Genomic DNA, 14736 nt, shown 5'->3' with positions numbered 1-14736 from the left:
TCTCAAGTCCCCAATGCTGGGTAAAAAGACTGAGTCCATTCACCCTATCCATGCCTCTCATGATCTTATACACCTCTATAAGATCACCCCTCAGCCTCCTACACTCCAAAGACAAAAGTTCTAGAGTTTCTAATTCTCACTATAACTCAGTCCCTTGGGTCCTGGCAATGTCCTTGTAAATATATTCTGCACTCTATCCAGTTTAATAGCATCTTTCCTATTGAGAGATGACCAAAACTAAACAGAATACTCCACGTGTGGCCTCACCAACGTCCTGTACAATTGCACCATAAACTTCCCCAACTTTTATACTCAATGCCCTGACTGATGGAAGGTCAGCATGCCAAAAGCCTACTTCAATGCCTATCTACCGGTGACTCCACCTTTAGGGAATCGTGCACCTGAACTCCAAGGTCCCTCTGTTCCATGATACTTCCAAAGGTCCTGCCATTCACTGGGAAAGTCCAACCTGATTTGACTTTCGAAAAAATGCAGCACCACACATTTAACTGTATTGAACTCCATTTGGCATTTCTCAGCCCACTTCCCAGCTGTTTCAAGATCTGCTGCAATTTTTGATAACCTTCCTCACTGTCTACAATATCACCTATGAAATGAATGAAATGAAAATGGCTTATTGTCACAAGTAGGCTTCAAATGAAGTTACTGTGAAAAGCCCCTAGTCGCCACATTCCAGCACCTGTTCGGGCAGGCTGGGGCAGGAGTTGAACCCACGCTGCTGGCCTTGGTCTGCTTTTCAAATCACCTATTTAGCCCACTGTGCTAAACTAGCTATTTAGTGTCATCTGCAAACTTACTGATCATGCCTTGTACATTCTCATCCAAATTGTTGGTATAGATAACAAACAGCAATGGGCCCAGTACGGACCACTAGTCACAGGCCTCCAATCCGATAAGTATCCTTTCACCATTACCATCTGTTTCCGACATCAAACCAATTGTATATCCAATTTGCCAGCTCTCCCTGGATTCCGTGTGATCTAACCTTCCAGAGCAGCCTACCATGTGGAACTTTATCAAAGGCTTCACTGAAGTTCATATAGACTACGTCTACTACCCTGCCCTCATCAACCTTCCTGATCACTTCAAAGAACTCTAACAATTTGTACAGCATGATCTCCCGCGCACAAAGCCAACTAACCAAACCCGGTCTTTCCAAATGCCTGTATATCTTAAACCTCAGAATCCTCTTGAGCAACATACCAACACAGATGTTAGGCTTACCGGTCTAGGCTTCCCAGGTTTTAATTTGTAGTCGTTCTTAAATAAGGGCACAACATTTTCTACCCTCCAGTCTTCTGGTACCTCATCCGTCGCTAACAATGATGCAAATATCTCTGCCAGGGCTCCCGCAATTTCATCTCTAGCCTTACACATCCTTGGGATATACCCGGTCACGACCAGGAGATTTATTCACCTTCATACACTTTAATACTTTCAGCACCCCCTCCACTGTAATGCGAACTGTCCCCAACATATCGCCACAAACCTTCCCAGCTTCCCAATCTTCATGTCTTTTTCCACGGTAAACACAGGAGAATATTCATTGAAAATATGCCCATCTCCTGCGATTCCATGCATATGTGTCCACCTTGGTCCTCGAGGGGTCTATTCTCTCTCCAGTCATTCTTTTCCCTTCAATATACTTAAAGAATCCTTTTGGATTCACCTTAATCCTCTCAGCTAAGTTATCTCATGCCCCTTTTCGCCCATTTCTTTCTCGAGTATACTCCTGTATGCCCTTGATTCAAGCTGCTTGTATCCGAGCCATGCCTCCTTTTTTCTCTTGGCTAAAACCTCAATATGTTTTGTCATCCAGGGTTCCCTACTCCTGCCGCCTTGCCCTTATCCCGAACAGAAACATATAGACCCTGAACTCTAGCTATTTCACTTTTAAAGGCCTCCCACCTGCCAGAGGCCTTTGCCCTCAAACAAGCTACTCCAATCAACCCTTGCAAGCTCCTGTCTAATTCCATCAAAATTCACCTTGCCCCAATTTAGAACTTGCACCAGTTTACCAGTTTTGTCCCTTTCCAAAACTATTTTAAAATTAATAGAACTATGGTCACTGTCCCTTGACAACAGCTCCTCCACAAACCATTTTCGGGAAGCAGTGACCACCCGATGCAAATCTTCCCCGCTGCAGCCATCAGCGTCGCTCCTCTGCTGGATGCTTTACTTCACTCGAACATGGAGGGTGTGTTGCTGAGGTTCACTTTCTGGAAGCACTGACTGCCCGATGCAAATCTTCCCCGCAACAGCCAATCAGCGTCGCCACTCTGCTGGACATTTGCTTTCACTCAAACACTTTCTGGAAGCACTGACCACCCAATGCAAATCTTCCCCGCAACAACCAATAAACATTGCTGCTCTGTAGTTATGTAACAGTACCACTATTGCTTATTAGTGCTAACTAAATAGATTTGGTCCACTGCCCTTCCAAGACATTCCATCTCTCTCTCCAGCACTCTCCAAAATCATTATCGCCGCCTTTCCTTCCCAACCATCTTGTATCTCGGCGTATTCTATACCCAAACCTCCCTTCCCCACATTAGACAAGAAGGTGGCAGATGGAAGTTAAATCAGCTTATATCTTTGCAGCCTCTGTGTCCGCACAACTTAATTTCAATGGGGAAACTTGGTGATACCAGAGGTGGGTATTGAGAGAACAAGTGCATTAAGGTCAAAGCAGAAATGTTAAGAGGGAGTGGAGGCTGCTGAGTGGACAGTACATTCTATTTTACTACTTCCTAAAGGAAAAAGTGTGCTTCTGTGGATACAGAGAAATGGCAGAAATAGTAATTTCTGTATGCACTGTTCATTAATTTTTTTAAAATACTTTTATTCAAATTTGCAGTTTACAAACATAATATTTCAACCACATTCATACAATATACAAAATATATCCTCCGCCACCCAGCCCGTTCCCCACAATTTTCACTCTCATTAGTGTCACACCATCTTTTATTCACTCAAACTTGGTAATTCATTTACTTTTTTCTGGCATCCTCCTGGGGTTTGGAGAAACTAGATTATCAGGGTAACAATACTGGATATGGGTTTCTGGACTTCAGGAGTAGCAGCATAGGATTCCAAGCTTCAAGCAACGTGCTGGATGGATAAGGATTCTGTGTGCTCACAATGCTTGTGATGCTACAGTATCAATTTCAGATCCAGAAACATCACTGTGAGGATCCTGGAACGCGTTAATACCAAGGAGATCAGTTTTTTAAAATCAGATATGGGAGTGGAATGTAACGATTTTGCTTTCCCTTTGTCCCCAGAATTAAACATTTATAGTTCTATATAATTTTAATTTCTATACATCACTTAACTTCAGTGTTGTATGTTTAAATAAAACACGGCTTTCCAAGGTGGGGCAAAAAAATCTTATAGGGAAGGCATCTATTCCGCACAAGCAAACACCAATATTCTTATGATGTGAAACACTATTTTTTATTTTTTTTTGCTTTGAGTGCAGGGGTATGACCATGTCAGAGTTGTGGTGGGTCAAGGTATCGGCATAATTGGAAGAGGATGGCAAGCCCCTATGGGAAATACAAAGTGAGAAAAGTTGAATCCTGTTGTAAGCAGGAACAGGTTTTAAGATTGCATTGCAAGGTACTATACAAAGAACATGGGAGTTATTAAGTGTTCTGGCCTGCATTCTTCCGCCAGCCACCACACATTATTCTGGTAATTAATTTGCTGTTGGTGGGATTTGCTTCATACAATTAGTTAATACACAGTTCTATACAACACTATTACCCGCAAGCACCCCTCCAAGCTACACACCGTCCTGACTTGGAACTACATCACCGTTACTTAACTGTCGCTCCATCAAAATCCTGGAACTCCTTTCCTAATAGCATTGTGAATGTACCTACACCATATAGATTGCAGTGGTTCCAGGTGATTCACCACCACCTTCTCAGAGGCAATTAGAGGTAAAACACAAATGTTAGCCACGACAACGAGCTATCTAGGAGCAAAAAAAAAACTATGATTAACGAAGCTTTATATAAAAGAACACTGGAAATTAAAAATGTCTTCCATGTGCTACTTTGAGGCGAAGATGACCATGTTCATCATCTGCAGTTTTTGGTAGAGTTCCAGTGGGTATGTAGATCAGTCATTTTCAAATTCAGGCCCGCAATCTGGATCAGACCAGTTGCAGCGTTCCAGATCACAGGAAAAAGTGCCCAACAGCCGCAACCGGCTTTTTGTTTTATCCGTGAGGACCAAGCAAACACCAATACTCTTATGATGTGGATAATGGTGTTTCGCGAAGGCCGCCCGGCATGGGCTGCAAAGGTCGGCTGGTTGGTAAGTGTCTCAGGAGAAAAGTTTGAAAAACACTGGTGTAGGCGACTTCTATTGGCGATCTGCACTGGCAAGGTTCAGTTGTGTGGTAAACACATTATTGTATTATATGCATGTACTGTATCATACATGCCTGGGCTGTGTCAGGCTAGCTCCGCCAGAGGCTCCTCTCTTGGGGTTCTGTATAAAAGTGGCAAGTCTCCGCCTCCGGACCCAGTCGCCTACATCAGTGTTTTTCAAACTTTTCTCCCGAGACACTTACCAACCAGCTGACCTTTGCAACCCATGCCGGGCGGCCTTCGCGACACACGTTATCCACATCATAAGAGTATTCGTGTTTGCTTGGTCCTCACGAATAAACAAAAGGCCCAGTTCGGGTCCGGAGGCTTGCTGCTTAGTGTATTAAAGCCTCAGTTACGTTTATCAAGTTGTCGTGTATTATTGATGGTGTATTAATTTAATACACTAAACAGCAAGCCTCCTGCCTCTGGACCCGAGAGCGATGCGTCGGACTTTGCTCTGGCCGCTACACTCAACCAGATGGTCAGGGCTGTGGCTTTCTTCTCCTGTACCCTCCATACCTCTGAAATTCGACATGCCTCCGTCGAAAAGGAGGCCCAAGCCATCGGAGAAGCTGTGAGACATTGGAGGCATTACCTGGCCGGCAGGCGATTCAGTCTCCTCACTGACCAATGGTTGGTTGCCTTCATGTTCAATAACACAACGCGGCAAGATTAAGAATGACAAGATTCTGAGGTGGAGGATCGTGCTCTCCACCTACAACTACGATATCTTGTATTGTCCTGGGAAGCTCAAATGAGCCTCCAGATGCCCTCTCCGTGGTACATGTGCAAGCGCACAAGTAGACCGACTCCGGGCCCTCCTCAACGACCTCTGTCACTCGGAGGTCACCCGCTTTTTTCACTCATCAAGGCTCGCAACCTGCCCTACTCCATCGAGGTCAGGTCCGTGACAGGGACTGCCAGGTCTGCGCTGAGTGCAAACGCACTTCTGGCCAGGACAGAGCAACATCTGGTAAAGGCCTCCCGCCCTTTTAAGCGCCTCAGCATGGACTTCAAAGAGCCCCTTCCCCTCCACTGACCGTAACGTGTACTTCCTCAACATCGTTGATGAGTACTCCAGATTCCCCTTCGCCATCCCCTGCTCTGACATGACCTCTGCCCACCATCATCAAGGCCCGACACAGCCTTTTCACCCTGTTCGGGTTCCCCACCTACATCCAGAGTGATCGGGGCTCTTCCTTTATGAGCACCGAGTTGAGTCACTTCCTGCTCAGCAAAGGCATCGCCCTCCAGCAGAACCGACATGCTACAACCCCGGGGGAACGGACAGGTGGATGTGGAGAACGCGACGGTCTGGAAGGCCGTCCTTCTGGCCCTACAGTCAAAACGTTTCCCAGTCTCCCCGCTGGCAGGATGTCCTCCCTGCTGCCGACTTCACTCCATCCAGTCGCTCCTATATACAGCTACTAACGAGACCCCCCATGAAAGTATGTTGCCCTTCCCCAGGAAGTCCACCTCGGGGTCTCGCTTCCGTCCTGGCTGACAGTCCCAGGCCCTGTCCATCTCCGGCAGCATGCAAGGAGCCATATAAATGACCCCCTCATCGAGAAGGTCCTGCTGCTCCATGCAACCCCCAATATGCCTGAGTGGAACACCAGGACGGGCGGCAGGAACTGTTCCCTTTGGGATTTGGCTCCTGCAGGCTCCCCTGAGACCATTCATCACCACCCACTCCCCCCATCTTACACGTCATCCCCCACCCCGCCCACCTTCCTCACGAACTGACACCCGCAGGCGACAAGCACCACCACCTCCGCCTGTACACCGCCCCCCTCCCCGACTCAACATCTGGGTGAAGAAGATGATGACAACACGCTCCCGGACGCGCCGATCTCGATGCTGGCGCCCCACACCAGAGCGGGACTGAAGCAATCACGGCGGAAGGCCCGACAGACTTGACCTTGACCACTTCACCCCGCCGGAATCTTTTTAAACAGGGGGTGGAATGTGGTAAACCACGTTATTGTATTATATATGTCTGGGCTTGTCCAGGCTGGCTCCGCCTGTGGCTCCTTCCTCGGGCTTCTGTATTAAAAGTGGCAAGTCTACACCTCCAGACCCAGTTCGGGTCCAGAGGCAGGAGGCTTGCTGTTTAGTGTATTAAAGCCTCAGTTACATTTATCAAATCATCATCCTGTATTATTGATGGTGTATCACATTGCAAATAGGACAATCGATTTCAGAGGAGTGCTAGCTCAGGATTCCTGTGTGAGTTTTCCTGCTGCATCTTATTGCCCTTTCATTCAATAAAGTCACGCCATTTTTTATTTGGTTACCCAGATGCAAACGCAAAGTCAATACAAACTCCCGGGGTAAACTGCCGAGATAAAAGTAAACTTATGCACTGTTGACACGTTCTGGTCATGGACTGAAATCTCGAGCTCAAGGTAAGTCGGAGCTGGCTGGTACTACTTCACTTTTCTTCTTGGTGATGGCAAGGCTAAAGTAATCCGCATGCATTACAGAACAAGCCCACGAGACTGCATTGCATCTCCAGCTCTGAGCAGGCAGCTAATGCAAACTCTTTAATCACCTCGTGAATGAAAAATATACTATGGGGAAAATTAAAATTTGCTCTGCGCCCAAACAACCAACTCTTCCCACAACCTTTCTTCATGGATGTTTAAACTCCCTGTGACAAAAGGTGAATAAGTACAGTTGTTGAAGCAGGCCACATTGACCTGAACAAGGCCAGTCCAACATTGCTGTACTTTCACGGAATGGGTTTCATGTCAGAAAGTGACATCAACATTTTGAAGAAAGACCCATCCAGAGCTGTGAGCCTGAATGTATTTATTGACACCGTGACTGGAACTCGGACAGGGGAGACGAAGCCTGATCCCCAACCCACCCCCCGAGCCACATTCCACAGGAATATCAGCACCGCCTTGACCAGGAATTGTCGGAGACATTCCGATCATTTGTCAGGAAGCATGTCTACTCGTTAGTTAATGGCCGGCTCATTTCTCTCCCCCCCCCCCCCCCCCATAAAAATGTAACACACATGCCATCGTATCTAAAATTGCACAATAATTGTGAGCAGGAGTGGATTTCGAAGCTTCAAAAAAAAAAAGTGTCTTCCCACCCCAGGCCTCAGTTCACAGAAAATCTCCCAAAGCTGCAGTTCTGCATCGAATTCCTCGCCCTCCTTCACTCTGGAATGCGCTGTTAGGGCGCCGTTCATTAAAACTCGGCCCACGGTTTATTACAAAACAGACACGAACTTAAACCACGCCATGACCATCAATTAAATCATTTTAATTGGGAGGGGATCACTAAATCCGACCCGATCGCTGTTTGACCCGAGCGGCTCACTGACAACTCCCAGTCAGTGAGCCGGGTAAAACTAAGTTGTTTCGTTGACTCTGGACGAAAATGAACGAATTAAGAGTTGAGTGCGGGAGAAAAGACGCTCACCATTTGGCGGACGATGTCTGCCGAAGCCATTGCGGTGCCGGTTGGAGAGGGATCCGAGAAGGGACTGCTGACAGTTGGGAGGTCGGGGTCCTCGGTGGAGTGGGTGGCAGTTAGAGGCTCGAGCCGCGATCCGAACCGGTGACGGTTAGAATTGGAACGCGGATACTTCGCTTGAATAAGGCACAATGCGGGGCTCTACCAAACACTGAAGGAGGAGAGCAGAGAAACAGGAGTACAATAAAAATAACTGTTTAAACAATCAGAAACGCACACTACACTCGTCCTTGCCTGTCAGAAGAGAAACAAATAGCGCAAGATGCGCTCGCAACTGCCCAATATTTAATCTTTTGCTGGCCTACTTGTTCTCCGCCGTGTGACCCCTATTATTCTGCGTCCCGATGGTTGGTGCTTGATTGACAGGAGGCCGGGGTCGGACCGGAAGTGATTGGTTGCTATGGAGGAACGGGGAGGGAGGGAGGTTTCTGCTGTCGGCCGCAGGAATAAACTCAGCAGTAGCTTGGAAAGGGGCTAGTTAGTGAGCGGGCTTAAAAAAATAGATGCGGGGTGCGGTGATGTCTCCGGGAGGTTGGTACCGTCACCGCCAGGCCCGTCTGTTGAAAAAACGCCTGCTTATAAAAAAATCTTATCGCAATGGCAACGGTGTTTAGCTTGAACGCCGTGTGGCAGTTTCTTTCGGAGAGAGGAGGGAAAGTGTCGAGCGCGGAGCTGCTGGAACATTTCACAGCTTTTTTGAACAACCCCGAGACGAGGGCAAATGCTCGAGGACTGTTCAAAGAGTTCGTGAATAAAGTGGGCTGGTTGTCCAAGAAGACGGCGTGAAGTACATCTGTCTGAAGAAGAAGTACCGGGGCCAGGTGCACTGGTCTGAAGCGCCTGCTGATGTCAGGGGCCATGGCAGTAAACACAGTGATGGTGCTGCCGGTGGTGTGGAAAATGGTGACAGGCAATGTGGAATAAACGGCGTCGGGTCAGCTGCCGAAGCGCGAAAACAAGGCGCAGGTGAAGGAGCTTTGGCAGATCCGCTTAAATCGGTACTTTCACCGCCAGTGGTTGACAATGGATATTTGGACAACTCGTGTCAAGAAGAATGCAATCAAAGTAACCACGCTGTAGACGTGGGCCAGCACAGTGGGCAAGAAGATGGGCGGAGTGCGAGACACACCCATACAAATGGCACGAATGGGCACGTTTCTTCATTAAATAAATATCCAACTGTGTCAAATGTGAACATAGAAAGTGGGATCGGGTTCAACCCCAACATGACCAAGCAACGAAATTGACGACCCTGTCACTTAAACGTATTACTGATTTGGGCGAAACATTGCAAAATCACGACTCCAGTAAGGGTGTTCCGAATGCGGAAGATGGTGGAGATCATTCTGGCGATGACAGAAAGGATACTGCAATCTGGAATTCGTCTGAAAGCACTGTAAAGCAGACAGCCGAATCCAAAAAAATAGAAAATCGGAGTTCCGCAGACCACGATATTAAGTCAAAGAATGAAAGTAAATGTCATTTGCATCTCAATGCAACTTTCCGCCCACTCAAGTCAAGACAAGCCCAGATATTAATGTCAGAAGATCTTCCCGAAAGCGTTTACAGCGCAACCTGGTGGTTAATCGGTCAAGCAGCCTTTGCGATGATGGAAACACAATTGAGAACACGGCCAATGCATCGATTCCAGTCGGTGAAAGCTATTTTGTACACCCAGATCGAGTAGGAAAAACTTTTAGAGAATTAATGATTAGCAGTTCACCCTCAGCTAAGACACAGTCTTACAGTAATACTGCCGCCTTCTTAAATATTAAGCAAGGAGATTTGGGCTCTAGTAGAAACGATAGTGATTCCTCCTCTTTAACTTCTTCAAAACTGGACGACCGAGATGCTGGATCAGTAGCACTTGACCTTTGGAACATGAGTGGATGATAAATGCTTCGGAAGGCAGGTGGGATAACCTCAAAGCATTACTGATCGCTGATCCCAGCCTAATTACTTGGAAAGATTTCGTCACGGGGTTTTACATGCCTACATTGGGCAGCAAAACATGGGCAAACCAGAATTGTTAGCAATGCTAGTCCAATTATGCAGCAAAACATGACATTCAATCAATATTAATATTCGATCTAGTGGCGGTTACACCCCTCTACATTTGGCTGCTATGCATGGACACACGGAAGTAGTGAAATTGTTGTCTGGTGCCTATGACGCTGATGTTGGTATTAGGGACTACAGTGGTAAAAAGGCGTGGCAATATCTAGGCCAAGAAACTTCGGAAGAATTGAGGATCCTTATTGGTGAATCTAAAAACTCTGACTCTGAACACGCATTGCAGAATGGAAGTGGGCCGTTGGAGACTATCGAAAGTTCTTCCCTCCAACTTGACACACAAACTGTCCAATGCTCCTGAAGAAGAGGCTTGTTCTGATGGTGCGCCTGTAAAAGTACTCAGCCGGAAAACATCAACTAACAAGATTAAACTCAATCGAATGAGATTTAAAACCCAAATTATTCACACTACATCTTTGCTTGGTGGAGCAGGTGATCAGAGAGATTCAAAAAAAGCCTTGAAACTCAGACCAAAGTCAACTATTTTTGGATAAGAGATTACAGGAAGCCAGAAATGAGCCGAAAGTGGAGTGAATTTAACTATTTTCCTTTAACTACACTACAATTAATTAATTTGGTTATTAATCAATGTGCCAACCTGAATATTTTCACCCTGGCGAAGAATATATTTGGTGTATATTTGTTAGGTGCCTTCCAATGAAAGATGCAAATCATCTGTTGTATATATCTCCTACTGTGAGTATCAGATTAATACTAAATTACACTTTTTCAGTGGAGTTGAGGCTTCTATTGGCATAAGCTATTTAAATCATTGCTATAGTATTTAGAAACACAATACATCCACCATATAAAATTGGAGAAAAATACGTAAGGGCAGAAACATAATGTAGATTTTTTTTTTCTAGAACATTATTGAACAAGTATAATAGTGGTAAAATACTGTGAATATATATAGCGGTGTTTGTAAATATTGTGACACCTGGTGCAATCGGTTTCAGATCCAAGGTGACATTACAGTGCTTCCAAAGTATTAGTTTGATAGTTCCATTGAAAGTCATTTAGAATCACATTTGCAATAATTGGAAATAATGTTGAAGGCTTTAATTTTTGAAATGCTGCCTTGATTTAGTCAAAAGGTACTTCTTGGTTGCTGCAAACCTAAAATCCAGCTGCTGATAGCACAATTATGACCAGACATGTAGCTTTGAATGTGGTATTGGTAATTAGTCATGGTCGATGAAATAGCTAGTGTACTTAACTCTTAATTTAATGAGACATAAATGTTACAACATAGAATTGTAAGTTAAAAGCATAGGTTAAGTAACAGGAATTTTCAGCCACGATTCAGATAAAAATATGATAGAAACAAAACTTATTTTTTTCACAGGAGGACAGTTTAAAATGTAGGTTATATCATTTTAGTTATAGTAATGAATTTGGTTTATGGAATCTTTTGATGGGGGACAAGTAGGACATCTGTATTTCAAGGAGCACTGAGAAACCATAATCAGGCTGGTCCTTTTAATTTTGATGCTGCTGGATCCAGAGTTCTTTTTGTTTTGTTTTACTTGCAACGTATGCTGCCAATAAATGGTTGAACTCCCTGGTTACCCTTAGTGCAGCTGCTAGAAAATCATGAGATGAAGCTCTTTCATGTTGTTGAACCTAATGTTGGTCAGTAAGTCATGTTCATATTGTCCTGAAAATACAAGCAATTTATTTTAAAGCTGAAATGCTATTTAAGGTGGACAATAATTTAAATAAAGGGGTTCAGGTCGTATACTAAATGAATTAACTGAATATTTTCAAATATAACTCCATTGTTTTGTAAGCCACTGAATATGGAAACTTATGAACTGCATATCTCTCATTGTTAATGTGCAATTTAGTTTCCTCCAAGTCCTTTTTCTTTATCCAGATTAAGTAAATTGACTGTTTTAAGCTCTATTGTGCAATTCAAAATTGGTGGTTTATGAATGTTTCTGCAGGATTAGATCATGTCAATTAGGAAGTGTATTTGAATTATTGTTTAATTAGGTCGTTTAAAGGATTCAACCGTTCTAAGTTTAGTATCCAATTGTTAACAGTATTCCAAATTGTGTAAATTTATAGTCTTTGAACAATACAAAATAACTGAGTGATGCAAAACACTTCAACTAGATTGATAATAACACTGAGCTCTTTGTTAACGTGAAACAATTATTTTGTGTTCTGCATGTCTCTCATTTTCTCAATTAAGGTCATTCTGCTTTATGGCCCTGTTACATATTTTTCAGATCATGTTTGTTCAGAAATGTTTCATTTTTTACATAATCCATAATTGGATTACATGGTTCAGAATACTTTGTTACATCTAACCTATATTACACATTTCAGCCACATATAAATCTCTCACAATAAAGGGTTACCGAGGTCCAAGATTATCTCAAATGAATGCCTCTAGATGTGTTCATGGTACAGTACTCTAAATGCAGCTTGGCATAGATGGCAGTGTTATTCAGGGAATAATGGCTGATGTGAGAGACTTAAACATACACACCTTTGTGAAAAAGATAGCTTCTAATGTTGGTGATTTCTACATCTGGCATTTATTTTAACTGACGAAAGCTTTCAATGCTGCCAAGTGGTGAGATGGAAAAATACTTACAATTTCTATTGCTGATTTTCCTGAATGAGTACAAATTGTTTGTGGGCTGGAAAGGTGAAACTGTTCAATCTGGGTATGGAGTGACAGCCAGACTGAGCAGCCAGTAAGAGGACACACTGGTTGTAGTGTTAGAGCAGGAGAGAAAAGGGAGAAGGCTGACAACAGAGTCAGGCTATGCTAAGCAGAGGGAAGCTGGTTTCCAGAAATAAGGCAAGTTGGCATGAGATCAGCTTTGTTTTTTTTATGGTTGTCAGCCTGATTGGCGCCATGTCACTAGCATGGCTCAAAATAAGTTAAGAGGACCAGATTAGAGAACAACATTACACAAATTCGCTTTCACAAAACTTAATAATATGGATTTTTTTTAATGCAGGTGTATATTGATTTTTCAGTTATTTTTGTGGCCAGACAGATCTAAAAACATGTTTCTTTATTTTTGCTACAGTGGATGCTTTGTACATGTTTATGTTTGGAAATGGAGAAAGGTCTGGATTCCTTTTGTATGTTATTGCATTGAAAACACGTAGCACTTTATACTTGTAACTATGACTGCACAGAAGAATGATTCATCTCTGCTGTTGAAGTGAAATAATGTGTTTTGTTTACTAACATGTTACCATTTTATGTGAATAAACACTTAATTAAAAAAGTTCTGTGTAAATCATGATTGATATGAAATAATCTTCAGTTTGCTGAAAAAGGAGAAATTTTGTTGAAGCTTTACATCTTCACTCATCAGGACAATTCACAAGAATACCAACGTAAGGGGAAATCTTGCATTGAAGTGCCCAGTCTACTTCGCATGCCCTGGAAGAGTGATGCATCTCAAAAAATTGAGCGGCCTGCAGCAACATGAAACAACTAGCTTCACCTATGCAGTGGTATTCCCCACTAAGGATGCTACCTTCAAGCCAAAAAGATGTTCTTCCCATCCCACAAATGAGTAATGTGGTAGATGAATTCCAGTGCCTGTGTGTGATGCTGAAAACTGTAGGTTGTGCGGCCCAGATGGATTATTTCAAACTGCATGTTCCTCGTTGTTCAATGCAGGCAAGGTATAGACTGTATCCAACCAGCTCATGTTTTCAAAACTGTGTCCAGCATTAGATGTAATTTAGCGATTGGACTGGACATCATTTGATAAATAATGTACAAAGAATTATGCTGACAACCAATTTAAGATTGCCAGTTGGGCTCGCAGTGTTAGTGCCTTTGCATGTACTGGAAGCTACATATATTAATACAGGATGCTGTTCTTGCGGACAGAAAGGACATGTATAGACATTGCATCTGTTTAAGCTAAACAAAATAAGAGACAGCCCTTCGCTGACTCAATCCTCCGAGAAATGCCTTGAGCAATCAAAGTCGAGCTGCTTCGTTTAAATTTCAACAAATACTTTACAGTTAACTGTTGGTCATCATCCACTACTGCATTCTTCATATCAGTGCCTCTGCCTCTATCAATCGGAGTCTATTTGCCAACCAGTGAGCACTCTTCTTGTACAGTATAAAGTTGTTGTTTTCCCTTGCATTAGCATTCTTGCGAACTGTCCTAATGTCCTTTTTGACTTGTAAAGCTTCGCCAAAATGCCTAATTTTTCAACAATACTAAGTTCTGTACTACCAAGGGCAGCCCAGTGGTTAGCACTGCTGCCTCATGGCTGAGGACCTGGGTACAATCCCGGCCCCGGATCACTGTCCGTGTGGAGTTTGTTTCTCCCCATGTCTGCATGGGTCTCACCACAACCCAAAGATGTGCAGGGTAGGTGGATTGGCCATGCTAAATTGCCCCTTAATTGGAAATTGTTTTTAAAATTCTGTACTCCAAATGACTAATCTTGATTTTTGAGAGATGGATTGGCACAGAATTCAGCCTCCATTAATCGATCAAAAGTTTCCTTTCTTTGTCTTTGGTATGGAGATGTGAAATGAGAGCAAATTTCCACTGGTATAGAGCAGCAAAACAAAGCGGCACTACTAATTTGACGTTCTTATTTGGAGAAGACGTGTGGCAGGCTGGTGTGAGAAATGGAAACCTTCACATTACTGCAGCAAGTGATAATATGATCCTCTAATTTACAACACTGGAAAGCCACAAAGATTATTGTACATATACCAGTTGTTCTTCAGATATAATGATTAAAAGGTAAGTAAATC

The 14736-nt window shown here is 43.7% G+C and overlaps 1 protein-coding gene and 2 pseudogenes across 3 annotated transcripts in view; 2 read left to right on the top strand and 1 right to left on the bottom strand.

The window, feature by feature from the left end:
* sept10 (septin 10) overlaps nucleotides 1-8078 on the bottom strand; it is a 100295-nt gene extending 92217 nt beyond the window's left edge. Inside the window, exon 1 of one of the 3 annotated variants that reach the window (XM_038818980.1) lies at nucleotides 7845-8078. In XM_038818980.1, coding sequence (XP_038674908.1) covers nucleotides 7845-7874 — 30 coding nt within the window. In that variant the 5' untranslated portion in view covers nucleotides 7875-8078. The remainder of the gene's footprint in view (nucleotides 1-7844) is intronic. The other 2 variants (XM_038818982.1, XM_038818981.1) reach the window with 2 other exon arrangements.
* A 227-nt stretch (nucleotides 8079-8305) lies between these two features.
* On the top strand, nucleotides 8306-13228 carry LOC119977774 (annotated as a pseudogene).
* LOC119977773 lies at nucleotides 9339-13229 on the top strand (annotated as a pseudogene).
* The last annotated feature ends 1507 nt before the right edge of the window (nucleotides 13230-14736 follow it).

The sequence above is a fragment of the Scyliorhinus canicula genome, chromosome 14, assembly GCF_902713615.1.
Source record: "Scyliorhinus canicula chromosome 14, sScyCan1.1, whole genome shotgun sequence".
In the NCBI taxonomy this organism is placed as follows: Eukaryota; Metazoa; Chordata; class Chondrichthyes; order Carcharhiniformes; family Scyliorhinidae; genus Scyliorhinus; species Scyliorhinus canicula.
The sequence above is the reverse complement of the archived record's forward strand: the minus strand, read 5'-3'. Positions and strand labels throughout refer to the sequence as shown.